General features: G+C 37.9%; 1 protein-coding gene across 4 annotated transcripts in view; it reads right to left on the reverse strand.

Annotated features, from left to right (window-relative positions):
- The window catches only part of ATP2B1 (ATPase plasma membrane Ca2+ transporting 1), a 131,935-nt gene that overhangs the window by 14,406 nt on the left and 103,337 nt on the right, over window positions 1-14,192 (reverse strand). For 3 of the 4 annotated variants that reach the window (XM_043562020.1, XM_043562019.1, XM_043562021.1), the window contains exons 13-18: window positions 10,839-11,018; window positions 10,081-10,168; window positions 9,365-9,471; window positions 2,179-2,370; window positions 1,733-1,946; window positions 1,080-1,291 (exon numbers count right to left, since the gene is read on the reverse strand). In XM_043562020.1, the coding sequence (XP_043417955.1) occupies window positions 1,080-1,291; window positions 1,733-1,946; window positions 2,179-2,370; window positions 9,365-9,471; window positions 10,081-10,168; window positions 10,839-11,018 (993 nt within the window). The remainder of the gene's footprint in view (window positions 1-1,079; window positions 1,292-1,732; window positions 1,947-2,178; window positions 2,371-9,364; window positions 9,472-10,080; window positions 10,169-10,838; window positions 11,019-14,192) is intronic. The other variant, XM_043562022.1, reaches the window with a different exon arrangement.

A 14,192-nucleotide genomic window follows, 5' to 3' on the forward strand; every position in this document is an offset into this window, starting at 1 on the left:
TAAGCAACGTTTCTCCTAAAGTTTATGGAAATTGAAAGCTAAAACAGAAACAATTAAGTCTGGGGTTTTGGTACCTAGAGTACACAAGCTATGGCTGAATAAACTGTTTAAAATTCTTCAATCTTCATTTCAAAACAAGCACTATCACTGCCTGGTTCCTTTGTTGAAAAAGCTCACTATTTAATTTTCAATCTTGTTTGATAGTACAGGTAACCCATGAACAACACGGGTTTAAACTCTGTGGGTCCACTTATACATGGATCTTTTTCAGTAAACACAGTACGGTACTGTAAACGTATTTTCTCCTTATGATTTCTTAGTAACATTTTTTCAACATTTTTTCTCTACCTTACATTATTGTAAGAACACAATATTTAGTATTTGTATAACATCCAAAACTATGTGTTAATTGACTAAGTTATTGGTAAGGCTTCTGGTCAATAGTAAGCTATTAGTAGTTGATTTCTGGGAGAGTTCCAAAGTTATATTCAGATTTTCAACTGTGCAGGGGTGAGCTGGGGTGAGGAAAGGGTGTGGGCTGGTGCCCCTATCCCGTGTTGTTCAAGGGCCAAATGAAAAACTGGCATGTACCAACTCAGAGAGCAGCATTCAGAATCACATGAATTTTAGAATATTCATTTCAGATATTATTATTTAATAACAGACTCGACTGTAGACAAAGGATTACTATCAACTGTGGGACGCAATTAAGCGATCCCTGTAGCTAGACTAGAAACTGGTTAACTAAGATTTATCTTAAGTAACATTAAAATTATAATAGTTTGATCATGATATAGAATGAAGAATCAGTATCAGATTAAGTAAAAAGTATCACAACCACAGAATTGGTAGTGCAATTAAAATAGTACTAGCTTAATATGATCTTCAGGATTTCAGGATAGAAATGATCATACTTTCACTGGAAGTATGATATTTAAAACTTTTTTTAGGTGTCATTAAGGCAATACATAGAAGCCCCACACATGTAGCAGTCAAGTAATTTCTGGAACAAGCTACCTGTTTATCTAGTATCTCCTACATAATAATCAAATGTGAAACTATCTTTTCCAATTACCCACCTGTACCACAAAAGTGCCTAAAACAATTGTGCAGAAGATGGCATTATTAAAGATTCCTTCGAATACATTTCTTTCACCATGAATTTTCCGGGCATTTATTTCGTTGAAAAGTTGCATCAGCACAAAGGTATTAAAAACAATAGTATAATGTTCGGAAGGAGGAGCATGCAAAGGAGCATTTCTTCCACTATCAATATCAAAAAACTTTTCTCCTGAAAGAATGAAAAATTACGATTTTGTAATTAACCATACAAAATAATTTAACATTTCAAGAAAAGTATGCAGTAATAAAACCTAGCCAGACCTTTATTTGATCTCCAATGACAGCACAGGAAAAGTTGGAAGGAACCTGGGGTTATCTAATACAACTCTCTTGTTTTATAGACGAGGACATGGAACCCCCCAAATTATGATATCGAAGTTAGTGGCAGAACCAGGACAAGAAACGAGGATTCTTTTTACTTCCTCCCACTATCTATTGTAGTGCCTTCCTAATAAGCATCATCCACTGACAAAGAGGAGAAAGTAAAGATAAATGGGGGTCAGAAACAGAACAACTTCTGTTCTTGAAGAAGTTGTAACATTAAAACATCTGGGATTACATTAGCTTGGAATAAAAACAACCAAAGCTTTATCAGGCATTGAATTCTTACCAGCAAATAAGAGTGTAAAGACTACTACAAGTTGATAGAATGCATGACCCAAAATATTCTTCATCATCGTGCGTGAGATGAGAGGCTTATTTCTACCATAAGGCTTCCGGAGCAAGAGAGACTCAGTGGGGGGTTCAGTCGCCAGAGCCAGGGAAGCGAGCGTATCCATTATGAGGTTCACCCACAGCATCTGTACAGCCTTAAGTGGTGAATCCTAGAAAAGACAGGTTTCCTAATAGACATTCATAACTATTCAGGGACTCAGAAATTCTCAGGAAGCCTTTTGTATTTAATAACTTACAGAACAGGATTACATTTTTATATTAATTAACCTATAATATTAAGGTTCAGTTTATTCAACTATTTAAGTACTTAAACGCAGCAGATTATACACACAGTTTTGCTTTAAAACAACCATGTTTTAATAAAAAAAACTGTGAACCTACTTGAGTAATACAGGCGCCCGTGAAAGCAACAATCACTGCTACTACATTAACTGTGAGCTGGAACTGAAGGAATTTGGAGATGCTGTCATAGACATTTCGTCCCCACATAACTGCCTTAACAATGCTCGTAAAGTTGTCATCTGTGAGAATAATATCAGATGCTTCTTTAGCTACGTCAGTTCCAGCGATACCCTATTAAAAAAAATTCTGTGAATTAGAGTCAATGTTTAAAGTATAACCTTTAAATATCCGAAAGGGTAGTAAATAACAAAAATTGTTACCTCCATACTTAGTAACTAAGGACTTAAATTTACTGTAAAAGAAGGTAATATACTTATTCTGAGATACCTGTCAGGAAGATATTCCATCTAAAGCAAAAATCAAAGAATAAGATATTGCATGAAATATAAGTACAAACCAAATATTTCCAATGAAAACCTAGTGTTGTAATTGAGATATGCTGTAAGTATAAAATATGCACTGGTTCTGAAGACTTAATACAAAAAAGAAAAAAGAAAGCTCAACAGCTCACTAATTATTTTTTCACTGGTTACACTTTTAAGGGATATTTTGGATTCACTGGTTTAAATAATTATTAAAAGTTAAAAAGGAGAAAAGAAAGTTCAAACTTGGCTTGAAAACAATGAGGAATGAACACAGGCATCACCCAAGTTCCTCCCAACAGTCACACAAAAAGATACATGCAACAATAACAACTCACAACAACGTTAGTGAGAAAGGAGACAGTGCAAAGAAATCCTAAAAGGCTAGAAAGGAGATAACCACACTGTAAGCTGGCAGACCCTAGAGAACGGAATCCTAAGCCAAGAGTAGGGAAAGCAGAAAATTAACTTTCTTTGCACTACAGAACGCTCCTATACAAGGCCCAGTACTTGGCAGCACCAGGTAGCACTGGAAGGAGGGGTGAAGGTACGAATGAAAAGAGAAGGATTTCTTGTAAGTCGATCAAAGACACTGAAGAAGTACCAAGAAGGTCCAAACTAAGAACCACGTCCGTCAAGAGTAGAATGGGATGCATTAATAAACTGTGGATTAATCAAAACAACACAGGTGAATCTCATAAGCATAATGATGGATCAACAATACTGGACTCACGGGGCACCCGGGTAGATCAGCCGGTTGTTTAAATGTCTGACTTTGGCTCAGATCATGATCTCGCGGTTCACAGGTTCAAGCTGGACTCAAAATAACACGTAACACAATTTTCTTATGTTCAAAGTTTGGTAACAGGCTAATCTTCAGACTACTAGTTATCTTTGCAGAGAAACAGGGCAACGATTAGAAGACGGTGTGACTGACACACCTATGGGAATAGGTAATAATCTATTTCTCGCCTTGCATAGAACAGGTCTGTTCATTTGTGATAATCCATTCAGTTGTACATTTATTTATGTATTTTTTTTAATTTTTAAAGTTTATTTCGAGAGAGAGAGAATGAGTGGGGGGTGGGCAGAGACAGAGGGGGACAGAGGATCCAAAGCCAGTTCTGTGCTGACAGCAGAGCCGGATGTGGGGCTCGAACTCATGAACTGTGAGACCATGACCTGAGCTGAAATTGGACACTTAACCAACTGAACCACCCAGGCGCCCCTCGGTTGTGCATTTATGACTTAGGCACTTTTCCGTATGTGTGTTACACGTTAATAATAAAATTAAAAGAAAAGGCACCTAGATCCTCAAGGCCTCTTCCCAAGTCCATGCAACCAAGTGACAATTTGGTGAGCCCTATGACCTGGACGAAGACTGCCTGCTAATTTATCAGAGAGGGTATGACAAAGAAGGTCCAAGGTCCAGACTGAAGGGTACCAAGCACTGCTGAATATAGGGGTGCTACCCTGAAAAAAAAAAAGAGGCTAAGAGTAACTCTGTTTATTGAGTGCTGAGACCACGACCCTTTTTTCTCTACTTCTTGTCCAGTACTGTACCAGTATTAAGGTACAGATTTGACAATTATTTTCTGAGAAATCTTAAGAGAAAAGACCTAAAAATACAATTCACTGTACCCTAAGGAAGTGAAATGGCCAAGCCAGAACACTTTACTGAGAGGCTTCTGTTTGACAAATTCCGCCTACAGGTCCAAGGCTTTCCAGCTTTCCACTGGTAGACACTCAGAGACAACCGAGAATCACCTGACATCTGAGGAAAGGCTAATCTGAAAGAGACTAAACCAAAAGGCAAATGGACACACAGACTCTGCAGAGACAAAAATTTATTTTAAAAAGTCAAATCCTTAGAAAGGTACATCAGTGAAACATGAATAGGATGCTAAAACAAGAACAAAAAACTTAGAGATCCAAAAACAACTCTTGGAAATTACAATATATGATCACAGAAATGAAAAAAACAAAAACAAAAACAAACCCAAAACTAAAACAAAACAGAAACCGAGGAAATATCCCTGAAAATAAAGCAAGATGACAAAGGTATGGTAAATATGAAAAAAGGAGACCTGATAGTAAGTCCAAGCAGTTCAAGAACTGGGAAGGACGTAGCACTTTTACGGGCTCACCAGGCACAGGGTGGGAAGCAGGGTGGGTATTCCAAAAGAACAAACAGTGGCGATGAAATGACTATTACAAAAAAATTTCGCAAAATTGAAGAAAATGAGGTTATTTCATAACAGAAAGTCGTTCCATGACAAAAAATCATTACATTTCAGGAGACTGGAAACTAAGACGTATATAGTTCCAGAAAGGAAAACAAAAAAAGAAAACAACACAAGAGGTTCAAAATTCAAAATGGTTCATAACAATAGAGGAATGAATTCAAAATTCTGAGTGGAAAAAATGATTTTCAAACTAGACCTTTATACCAAGTCAGATTAAGAATCAAGAGTGAGGAAAGGGTGGAGACTTCAGTCATAAAAGTTATAAAAGAGTTTACCTCTCCTGAATTGTTTTTTGTCAGGAAGTTATTGGAGAAGACGGCATTACTATATGAGGGAGTACACCAAAACAGATGATGACATCGAGTCCAGGAAATACAAGAGCCGACATGAGAGAGGAAAAGGAAATCCTCAGGTACGGAGAAAACAAGACAGCTGGGTCGCAGGCCTAGCCAACAGTCCACATTGAAGCATGTCAGAAGGTCTGGGAGAGGAAGCTCTAAGAAGGTAAAAATGTAAAAGTGCCAGATGATTCTGACGTAAAGAAAGGAGAATTTGATGATGAATTAGTGTTGGAGTACACAGAAAAGAGTGAACAAATTAAAAAAAAAAGATTTAAAAAAGTCAATGAAAAAGATAATTTATAGGGAATACAAAAAGTTGTGCAAGCAAGTAAGACTTATCAGTAGGCCACACGGCTCAGCTTGGATCAGCATTTACAAACACAATGCTGATCAATATGCTGATCTATCTGAAATCATGCTCTAACTCTGGGGGAAGAGTGATAGGATAGGTAGTGTGCATGTATGCAGTTATGGAAGTGACCGTGGTGTGTGCCTGGTGAGCCCATAAAAGGGCTACATCTGCACCTTCCTTGGCGAAAAGTCAATAGCCAGTGCTTAAGAAAACAAAAAAGCACCATCATGTCATTTAGATATGTGGACGCAAACAACTAAGGGAAACAAACAGCTAAACTAGTCGGTTTCCTTTCATCAAAAAAATGAGCTGGAATAGTACTTATCACTGGGGACCTAAGTAGTAAATCTTACGAAGTGATCTGACTTTTTAAATGCATATATTGTTTTGATAAATAAGCTTTTCTCAAAAATATTCAAGGGGAAACAATCTAAATTTAAAATTTGAGGGGCGCCTGGGTGGCGCAGTCGGTTAAGCGTCCGACTTCAGCCAGGTCACGATCTCGCGGTCTGCGAGTTCGAGCCCCGCGTCAGGCTCTGGGCTGATGGCTCAGAGCCTGGAGCCTGTTTCCGATTCTGTGTCTCCCTCTCTCTCTGCCCCTCCCCCGTTCATGCTCTGTCTCTCTCTGTCCCAAAAATAAATAAACGTTGAAAAAAAAAATTTTAAATTTGAGTCTCTAGCTTCTAATTGGAGTATTTGACTTGGAACGTGAACCGTATCTAAAACATCTGAGCCCTATAGGTTTCCCTGTTTCTCGGCACCCCCGTCTTGTACAAATGCAAACCTCACCATACCCTTGTTCAGAATCCTTCAAACTTTAAAGAGTAATTTTGAGATGTTAATTTGTGTCCAAATAAAAATGAGTTCCATAGTCAAGTAAGTTTGGGAAACTTCCATCAGAAAAAGTTAAACAGCTTTTTTGTGAGCTTCTCTGAGCCGTGCACCACCCTGTGTTGTGAGTCTCCAAGCTTCCTTTACTCCGCTGGAAGTCTGCTCGGGAAAGGGCTGGTCTACCGGATGAAAGAACGAACTCTCTTTTCTCAGCATTTAAGGCCCTTTTCGGGTCCCCAATCAGCCTGACCTCATAGTCCATTACCTCCCAAGAGCACACACCCTCTTCTAGTCAAGTTAAACTTCCTGCAGCCCCACTGAGGGTCTCTGGGCTGTACTTCCGCACCTCCTCTTCTCTCTCCCTCAACTCCAATTGGCGCTTCTTTCAGAAACCCTTTCCCAGTTGCTCCAGGCAGAGTCTTCCTCCTTGCAGCACTCCGCGTGTTGTGTCTGGGCCTTCGCTTGGTGCCACCATGCTCTGATTATTTATTTCTCTGCCTGTTGAACCTTCAGGAGGCAACTACTCATCTCTAATGTTTCTGGACCAGAATACTGAAAATGGCTTCTTAATGTTTGGAGAATAAACAAACAAATCCTTTATTAATCCAAACTTTAAAAAGACGGGATCTTAATTACCTTAGGGAAGATTTTACTGCCAAAGATGTATATGGTTATAGAAACACATCATGGTACTCAGACTCTGAGGACAGAAATATCGGTATGTTATGGTAAAGTGAATTTTGGTAAGAATAATGTAATATAATAAAATAATATAATCATATTTTAAATGTACCACGGAGGCTTGCAATCTTAAGGAATCTATGGGGCATGGCTAAATAGAGGAAAAAGTCAGACTTCTTTGCAAGCTAATAATGTACTTTTTTTTTTTTTTAAGTACATATTGTATTTATTTTTGAGAAACAAAGAGAGATAGAGCACTAGAGCACAAACAGGGGAGGGGCAAAGAGAGAATGAGACAAAGAATCCAAAGCAAGCTCCAGGCTCTGAGCTGTTACAGAGCCTGGCGTGGGGCTCCAACTCACAAACCATGAGATCATGGCCTGAGCTGAAGTCGGACGCTTAACCAACTGAGTCACCCAGGTGCCCCACAAGCTAATAATGTACTTGGAGTCCTTTTGTAAATGTCACTTTAATGTTGAAATTTTTTTTTAATGTTGAATTTTCTAAATATCAGTATGTATAGTGTGTGTATATATACATTATATATACATATATATACATATATAAATACGCATACATACACATATATATACATATATATGTGTGTATATAGATATACATACATATTATGTACATATATAGAGAGACAGAGAGAGAGAATACACAGATAGTATTTCTAAAATGGCTATTTCTGCCTGCAAAGTAAGAGACAAATTTAAAAAGGACTAATCAATAGTCATTTCTTGCGGGTATCTATTAAAAACTCAAGCCAAATAATTTTGTCTTTCAGTTTTAAAATATAAGATTGAAAAACTGAATAAATACACAAAGTAAACTTAAGCTTGACTGAACAAAAGTGCTTTCAAGTTCAAGTCATTCTTCCTCTGTCTTTTTAAAATAGATTTAGATGTCTGATGTGCTAACTTAAAAAGAATAAGTGGTACAATGGGCCTAAAACCTTCCGGGCTTAAACAAAGCAGCCACTGTACTGTTCTATCTGTAATACTATATTTACCTGTATGTTTTGAAACCTCTTAGCATCTGCCTTAAACACTGAAGTTTTGGGAAGAAAGCTTTTTAGTTTTTAAAATGCACTGCAAAAGCCTTCCTGGCTGGCTGTCCAGATGAAAGTAACAGTCAGAGTCCTGGTAAATGCTCAAGAGCAGCAGAGTGTGATCCCGTGTTCCTAAAGTGAACAATGATCCTATCTGCCCACAGCCAAAGGAAAGGCACTTCAATATTCCTTCTCCCTTCATCTACCTTTCACAAGTCTTCAGAAATTCAGACAAACTTGCTGCCAACCCTACTGAGTTTGGAACAGGGTAGGGTGGGGCTCTTGGGGTTCACAGCTTTCGGCTGAGAGCACTTCACCCACAGAATTTCCTCTTTCCATCTCTCTCATGCCAGTTGAAAGGCTGTCACCATGGTGATGGTTCTGCTAAACCCCTATTTTAGCAGCAAAATATCAGGGGGACGAATTACACAAATAAACATTGGTACACATATATAATCTTGTATCTGAAACGTGTAGGGCCAGACTATGCTTCGCGATTCAAGTCTCCCATATTTTAGAAAGACGATGAGGCACATAATTCCCATCACAAATTCCCCTGGAGGGGGCAAGTGCCCCCCAAAAACTTTAATACCTATACAATGGCTATGAAGGTTCACAGGAAGAAATTGATCCAAAGATATGAAAAACCTACTATCAATCATTAAACATTTATGTAGTACATATATTTCATGATAGCAATTTTATAGTAAATACTTAATCAGTACACTATCAGTATTATGGCTAGAGTAAAAGAAAATAATAATGAAATGCTGAGATTTTCTAGCACTTTAAATAATCAAATCTAAATCCAAGACTTGTGGGGGAGGGAAGTACATTTTTTCCAATTGAAAGAGGATTATAGCTATTATATATGAAATGATGATTCGGTGACTCTTTAACAGACATTTTCAGTTGAGTGGAAGATTCTCAAATCATATTTTTAACTTAGACAAACACACACATACACACACACACACACACACACTCCCTCTCTCATCTGTTCAAAGCCTGTCTCTCAAGAGGATTGCTGAAAGGTTCAGATCAGATGACAGATACATATATACATTTTGCAGAGTATAAGGTAAATGCATGATGTTATAAGTGTTCAAGAGTCACCTTCTAGCCAGATTTCACTGCATCAAATAAATGTAGTTACAAACTACTCAGACTTATATATCAATTTAGAGACATACTTTGACTCAAATCTTGAGGTACAGAGTTTAGTATCAATAGCAATTTAGTAACAAACAACTCAGCCAGTAAATTATATCTGAATACTTAAACAGGTAAGTTCCTACCATTGCAAATCCAACATCGGCTTTCTTTAGTGCTGGGCCATCATTTGTACCATCACCAGTTACAGCTACAACCTGGCGTTGTTCTGAGACAGTGCTGTCAATTATACCTGAAACAAAAATAATATTTTTGCTGTAAAAACATCCCCTTTAATTAATAAGATGATTCTGCAGAGTACCCTGACCAGCCAGTTTTACAGACCTGAAGTTAAAAAGAAACAAACACACATAGAGAAATGAAAACTGCTGAGACGCTGGGCAAGGACCAAGTCCAGAAACTAAGGTTACATTAGGAGCAATATCCTGTTTTACTGAAGATAAACACAATTAACCAAAGGTGTGAATAGGAAATAGATTCATAGGGTGCCTGGTGGCTCAGTGGGTTAAGTGTCTAACTTCGGCTCAGGTCATGATCTCCTGGTTCGTGAGTTCAAGCCTCACATCAGGCTATGTGCTGACAGTTCAGAGCCTGGAGTCTGCTTTGGATTGTGTCTCCCTCTCTCTCTGTTCCTCCCTCAATCATGCTCTATTTCGCTCTCTCAAAAATAAACAAACATTAAAAGAAATAAAAAAATAAAAAGGAAATGTATTTAGACTTTATTGGAAAAGACAACATCCTAGAGTCAATAAATCTATTATTCAGTATCTATTACTATTTTCAGAAGGAGAACACATTTCTGTTATTAAGAAATTGTGAAATAACTGTAAAACCTACTCACCTTTAACCAGTGTATGTTTGTCAGTAGGAGATGATCTTGCAAGTACTCGAAGCTTTGGCCAAATCTTGTCTATCCTCTCTTGCTCAATCTATAAATGTTTATGACAGTTAAAATGCAGCCAAATCTAGTTTTATAATTCCCCAATTAGCAATCTGGCATATGTATCAGCAGTTCTCAAAAGTATGGTTAACAGACCAGAACCATCAGCAACTCTGGGGAACTTGTCAGAAATGCAAATTTTTGAACAAGGCACCAAGCCTATCATCTTATCAAATAACAACTCTGGGTTGGGGCCTAGCAGTCAAGGTTTTTAAAAAACTCTCCAGGTCACTGTGATGCATACTCAAGGTTGAGAACCGCTACTGTATATAATCAAAATTAGAAAATCTTCCTACTGTCTATAAAAATGAAAACTCCTTAGCACAGTATAAAAAGCTCAGAAGAGTTTGAGGTGCCCTAAAATATGCTCCGTTATCAACCTTTTCAAATTCCTCTTCCCACATTCACTTACACATACACTTCTGAAATTGGCCTAGACTGAAAAAAAGAAGTGCTCTTTTTTGTCCCTTTAGGACAAATCTCCAGATCATGAAATCCTAAAATTTTAGTGTTTTTGTGCTTCAGGTGCAGGCTGCATTTATTCATGGTGATACCTAACACATGGTGCATATTCAGTATGTTATTTGTTGAATGAAATTCCTAATGTATGAAAAATTTATCAACATAAAAAAAACCAAAAAACAAAAAACAATCCTTACCTCTCCTTTTTCATTTCGTATTCTTCTGTTGAAATCTTTACCTTCTAAGCATAGAAAATCTTCCCCAGGATGTAAAATACCACATTTGGTAGCAATAGCCCGAGCGGTATTAATATTATCACCAGTGACCATCCGCACAGTAATTCCAGCCCTCTGACACTTCCTTATTGCTTCTGGTACCTGGTTTACACAGAAAAAAAAATCATATTATGAAAGAAAATTAATATTTCCGGGGGGGGGGGAACCCACTGCATAATGCATTACTGCATCGTCCCACAGATAATGAAAATTTAAATTTCATCTCAATATATTCAGTATTTCTTCAATTGTTCCCAATAATCTCTTCTTTCCTCTTCTACTGCCACAGTCCTAGTTCAGGCTTCATTTTCAGTTGTGATTCTATTTTATGTTTGCATTATTTATTTACCAAAGCCTTCTTAAAATGCTCCCCCTCCCCAACCATTATGCAGTTCTTTTCTGGTTGGCTTTCTACCTTTCTGGGTTTACTGCCCAGACCACACCACAGTAAAATGCTGATGTATTCTTGAGAGTATAGTATGGGTGGCTCACTTCCTGCCCCCCGCTCCCCCCACTCCTTATCTTCTAAGGATGACTTTACCTACTCTTGTAACTTCAACTGTCATGTATGTGCTAATAACTTTCAAATTTACATTTTTCTCCCACCTCATTGTGAGTGCTGGGTCCATAATTCCATCAGAGAAGTGGACATTGGAATTTGGGTGTCCAAAAAGGGGACGATGTTTCTTAAACCTATGTATCTAACAGAAACCTAAGGGCCATCATCATGACGTCTTCCATCTCCTTTATCCTATCCATCTTTAAAGGACAGGGAATCTTGTGGATTCTACCTCAAACCTTCCCTGCACCTTGTTCCCTCTACCTGGTATCCTTGTCTACGTTTGTTCCTCCTGTAAAACATCTGATAGACTTGATAGAATTATTCTTCTAATAGATTTTCTTAAAATTATGTGACGATTCCTCTACTATTATACTATAAACCACAAAGTTCTTAGTATAATAAAGTATCACACTTGAGCCTCAGAATAGTTTTCCAGTTTATCTACAATTCTCCTCTACTACACATCTTGATGGATGAATAATCTATGTTGTTTCTGTGTCTCTGCTTCTAGCAATTCCTTTTGCCTACAAAATCCTTCCCTACTCTTCTCTAACAGGAAATCCATACTGATCCCTCTAGAGCAGAGGATGCAGATGCAAATGCAAATGCCTACAGAGCCATGTGGGTAACATAAATGAGGAAAACACTCTCACAGTTACAAACCCCAAACTAATGCCTCATGAGAGAGAGATTCCGCTCCAGCCTGTTTTCACTATGGTGGAGTAAGCATCTAATATTGATAGAACCTACAACTTCAAGAGAAAACAGAAACCTCTATTTGTGTATGCTCTCTCAATACATAACTCTTTAAACATACATACACACACACACACACACGGTCCAAGGAAAATTTGACTGAAGGCTAAATTTGGTTTGCAGGCTGACAGTTTATGATTTCTTTTATAAATACAGTTTAAATGTAATGTCTCTGGAAGCAGCTTTCATGGCTTATCTACACAAAATTGTGTCTTTGTATAGTGCATACCTCTATCTACACAAAATTGTGTCTTTGTATAGTGCATACCTCTATTTAAAAAAGAAATCAAAATTTGATTTTGAAAACATTGGTTTGCTGTATAAATGTAATATATATTTGGATATCTTATTGGAGATAAAAAAATAACTCAAGATTGTCTACCCAAGAACTCACTGATTGGGTGCTATCCCAAGATCATTTGAAATAGGGAGACAATGAATAAGAGGAAGAAGCTGCTCTCAAGTTAAAAAGATGTGGCAAACAATATTTAACAAGGACAAACTAACATTTATTGATGGCCCACTAACCACACCAAATACTTCCACTCAAAGCTGACAAACTACCTCCACTTTTAGAGATAGGAAACTGAACAGAAGCCAATTACCACGTTCAAGAACCTATGCAAATGCAATAAAGCTGGATTTATTCTAGATACCTAATTTATCAAAATTCTCTATATCAGAAATGCACAGTCCAGAATACCCACCAAGAGAAAGCTGTTGTATATCACGTTGTCTCACTTTAGTCTGAAAGTACCCATCTCATTTGGTGATACTAAAAAAATTAAGTGCCACTTACATGTTTAAAAAAAGATGAAACTCTCCCATCAACCTCAATGCCAAGAGCATGATAAAAGCCATATATTTTCCAAAGGACAAAAGTTGTAGACACCTGATTTAATACTACATTTAGGTAAGATTTAAGGCATAAATCCATGTATAAAACTTTGGTTTCCCTTTGACCAAAGGTTGGGAAACATTACCCACCTGTATATTTCATAAGCATTTGAAACTCTAAAACCCCAAATGGAATTTACCTTGATCTCTATATAGGCTGTTTCTGATTCTCTTATTCCACCGGTAGTACCATCACCCAGTTATGCAAGCAGACTGTCCTCTATAGGGCATCTAATTGTAGAGCTATACTTTCCCCAGGAGATCTCTGGGAACCCCTCATGTGGATATCCCAGCCTAGGCCACTTTCAGGCTACTAGGTCCAAATGCCCACATGACATACATTTGGATGTTTCAGACACCTCAACAATGTCAAAAACAGTATATCCCAACCCAACAGATTCATTCCTATTGGTTCTACCTCCATTTACTTTGAAATCATCCTTTTCTTTTCATCTGCCCTGCCACACTATGTGAAGTGCTAAGCATGACCATCTCTTGCCTGCAATCACTGCAATAATCTTCCGGCTTCCCTGTTTCACCTCCTCTGTTTCTTACACAGTACCCAAGATAGTCTCTCAACAACACAAATCATGTCACTTCCCAGCCTGAATTACTTCCCAGTGAGTTTCAGAATACAATTCAGAACCCTTATTGTCTTTATAAGACCAAAGATAATCCTACCTGCCCCTTCTTGTCCATACTTCTGGCCATAGTGGCCTCCTTTCTATCTTTGAAATGGCTAAGACTTTCTCACCATCAGGCCTCTCTGTATTTTTGGTTCCGTTTGCCTGGAATATTCTTCTCACAACTATTAAAATGGCGGGCTCACTTTCAGCCATCAGATCTCAATACAAATGTCTTATCTTCAGACATTCTTAACGTGGTCTCTCTCAGTTACCTATTTCATCACCCTGTGCCTATCCCTTGTAGCTCTTTTCACTTGTAGTTGTCTTATCTGATATCACCCTCCCAACTACCCCCACATGCCAGTCAGAATATAAAGCCTTTGAGGGTGGGGACCAAGCCTTATTCCTCACAGTATGTATTTTCTCTTGGCATAG

The sequence above is a fragment of the Prionailurus bengalensis genome, chromosome B4 (assembly GCF_016509475.1).
Source record: "Prionailurus bengalensis isolate Pbe53 chromosome B4, Fcat_Pben_1.1_paternal_pri, whole genome shotgun sequence".
Classification (NCBI taxonomy): domain Eukaryota; kingdom Metazoa; phylum Chordata; class Mammalia; order Carnivora; family Felidae; genus Prionailurus; species Prionailurus bengalensis.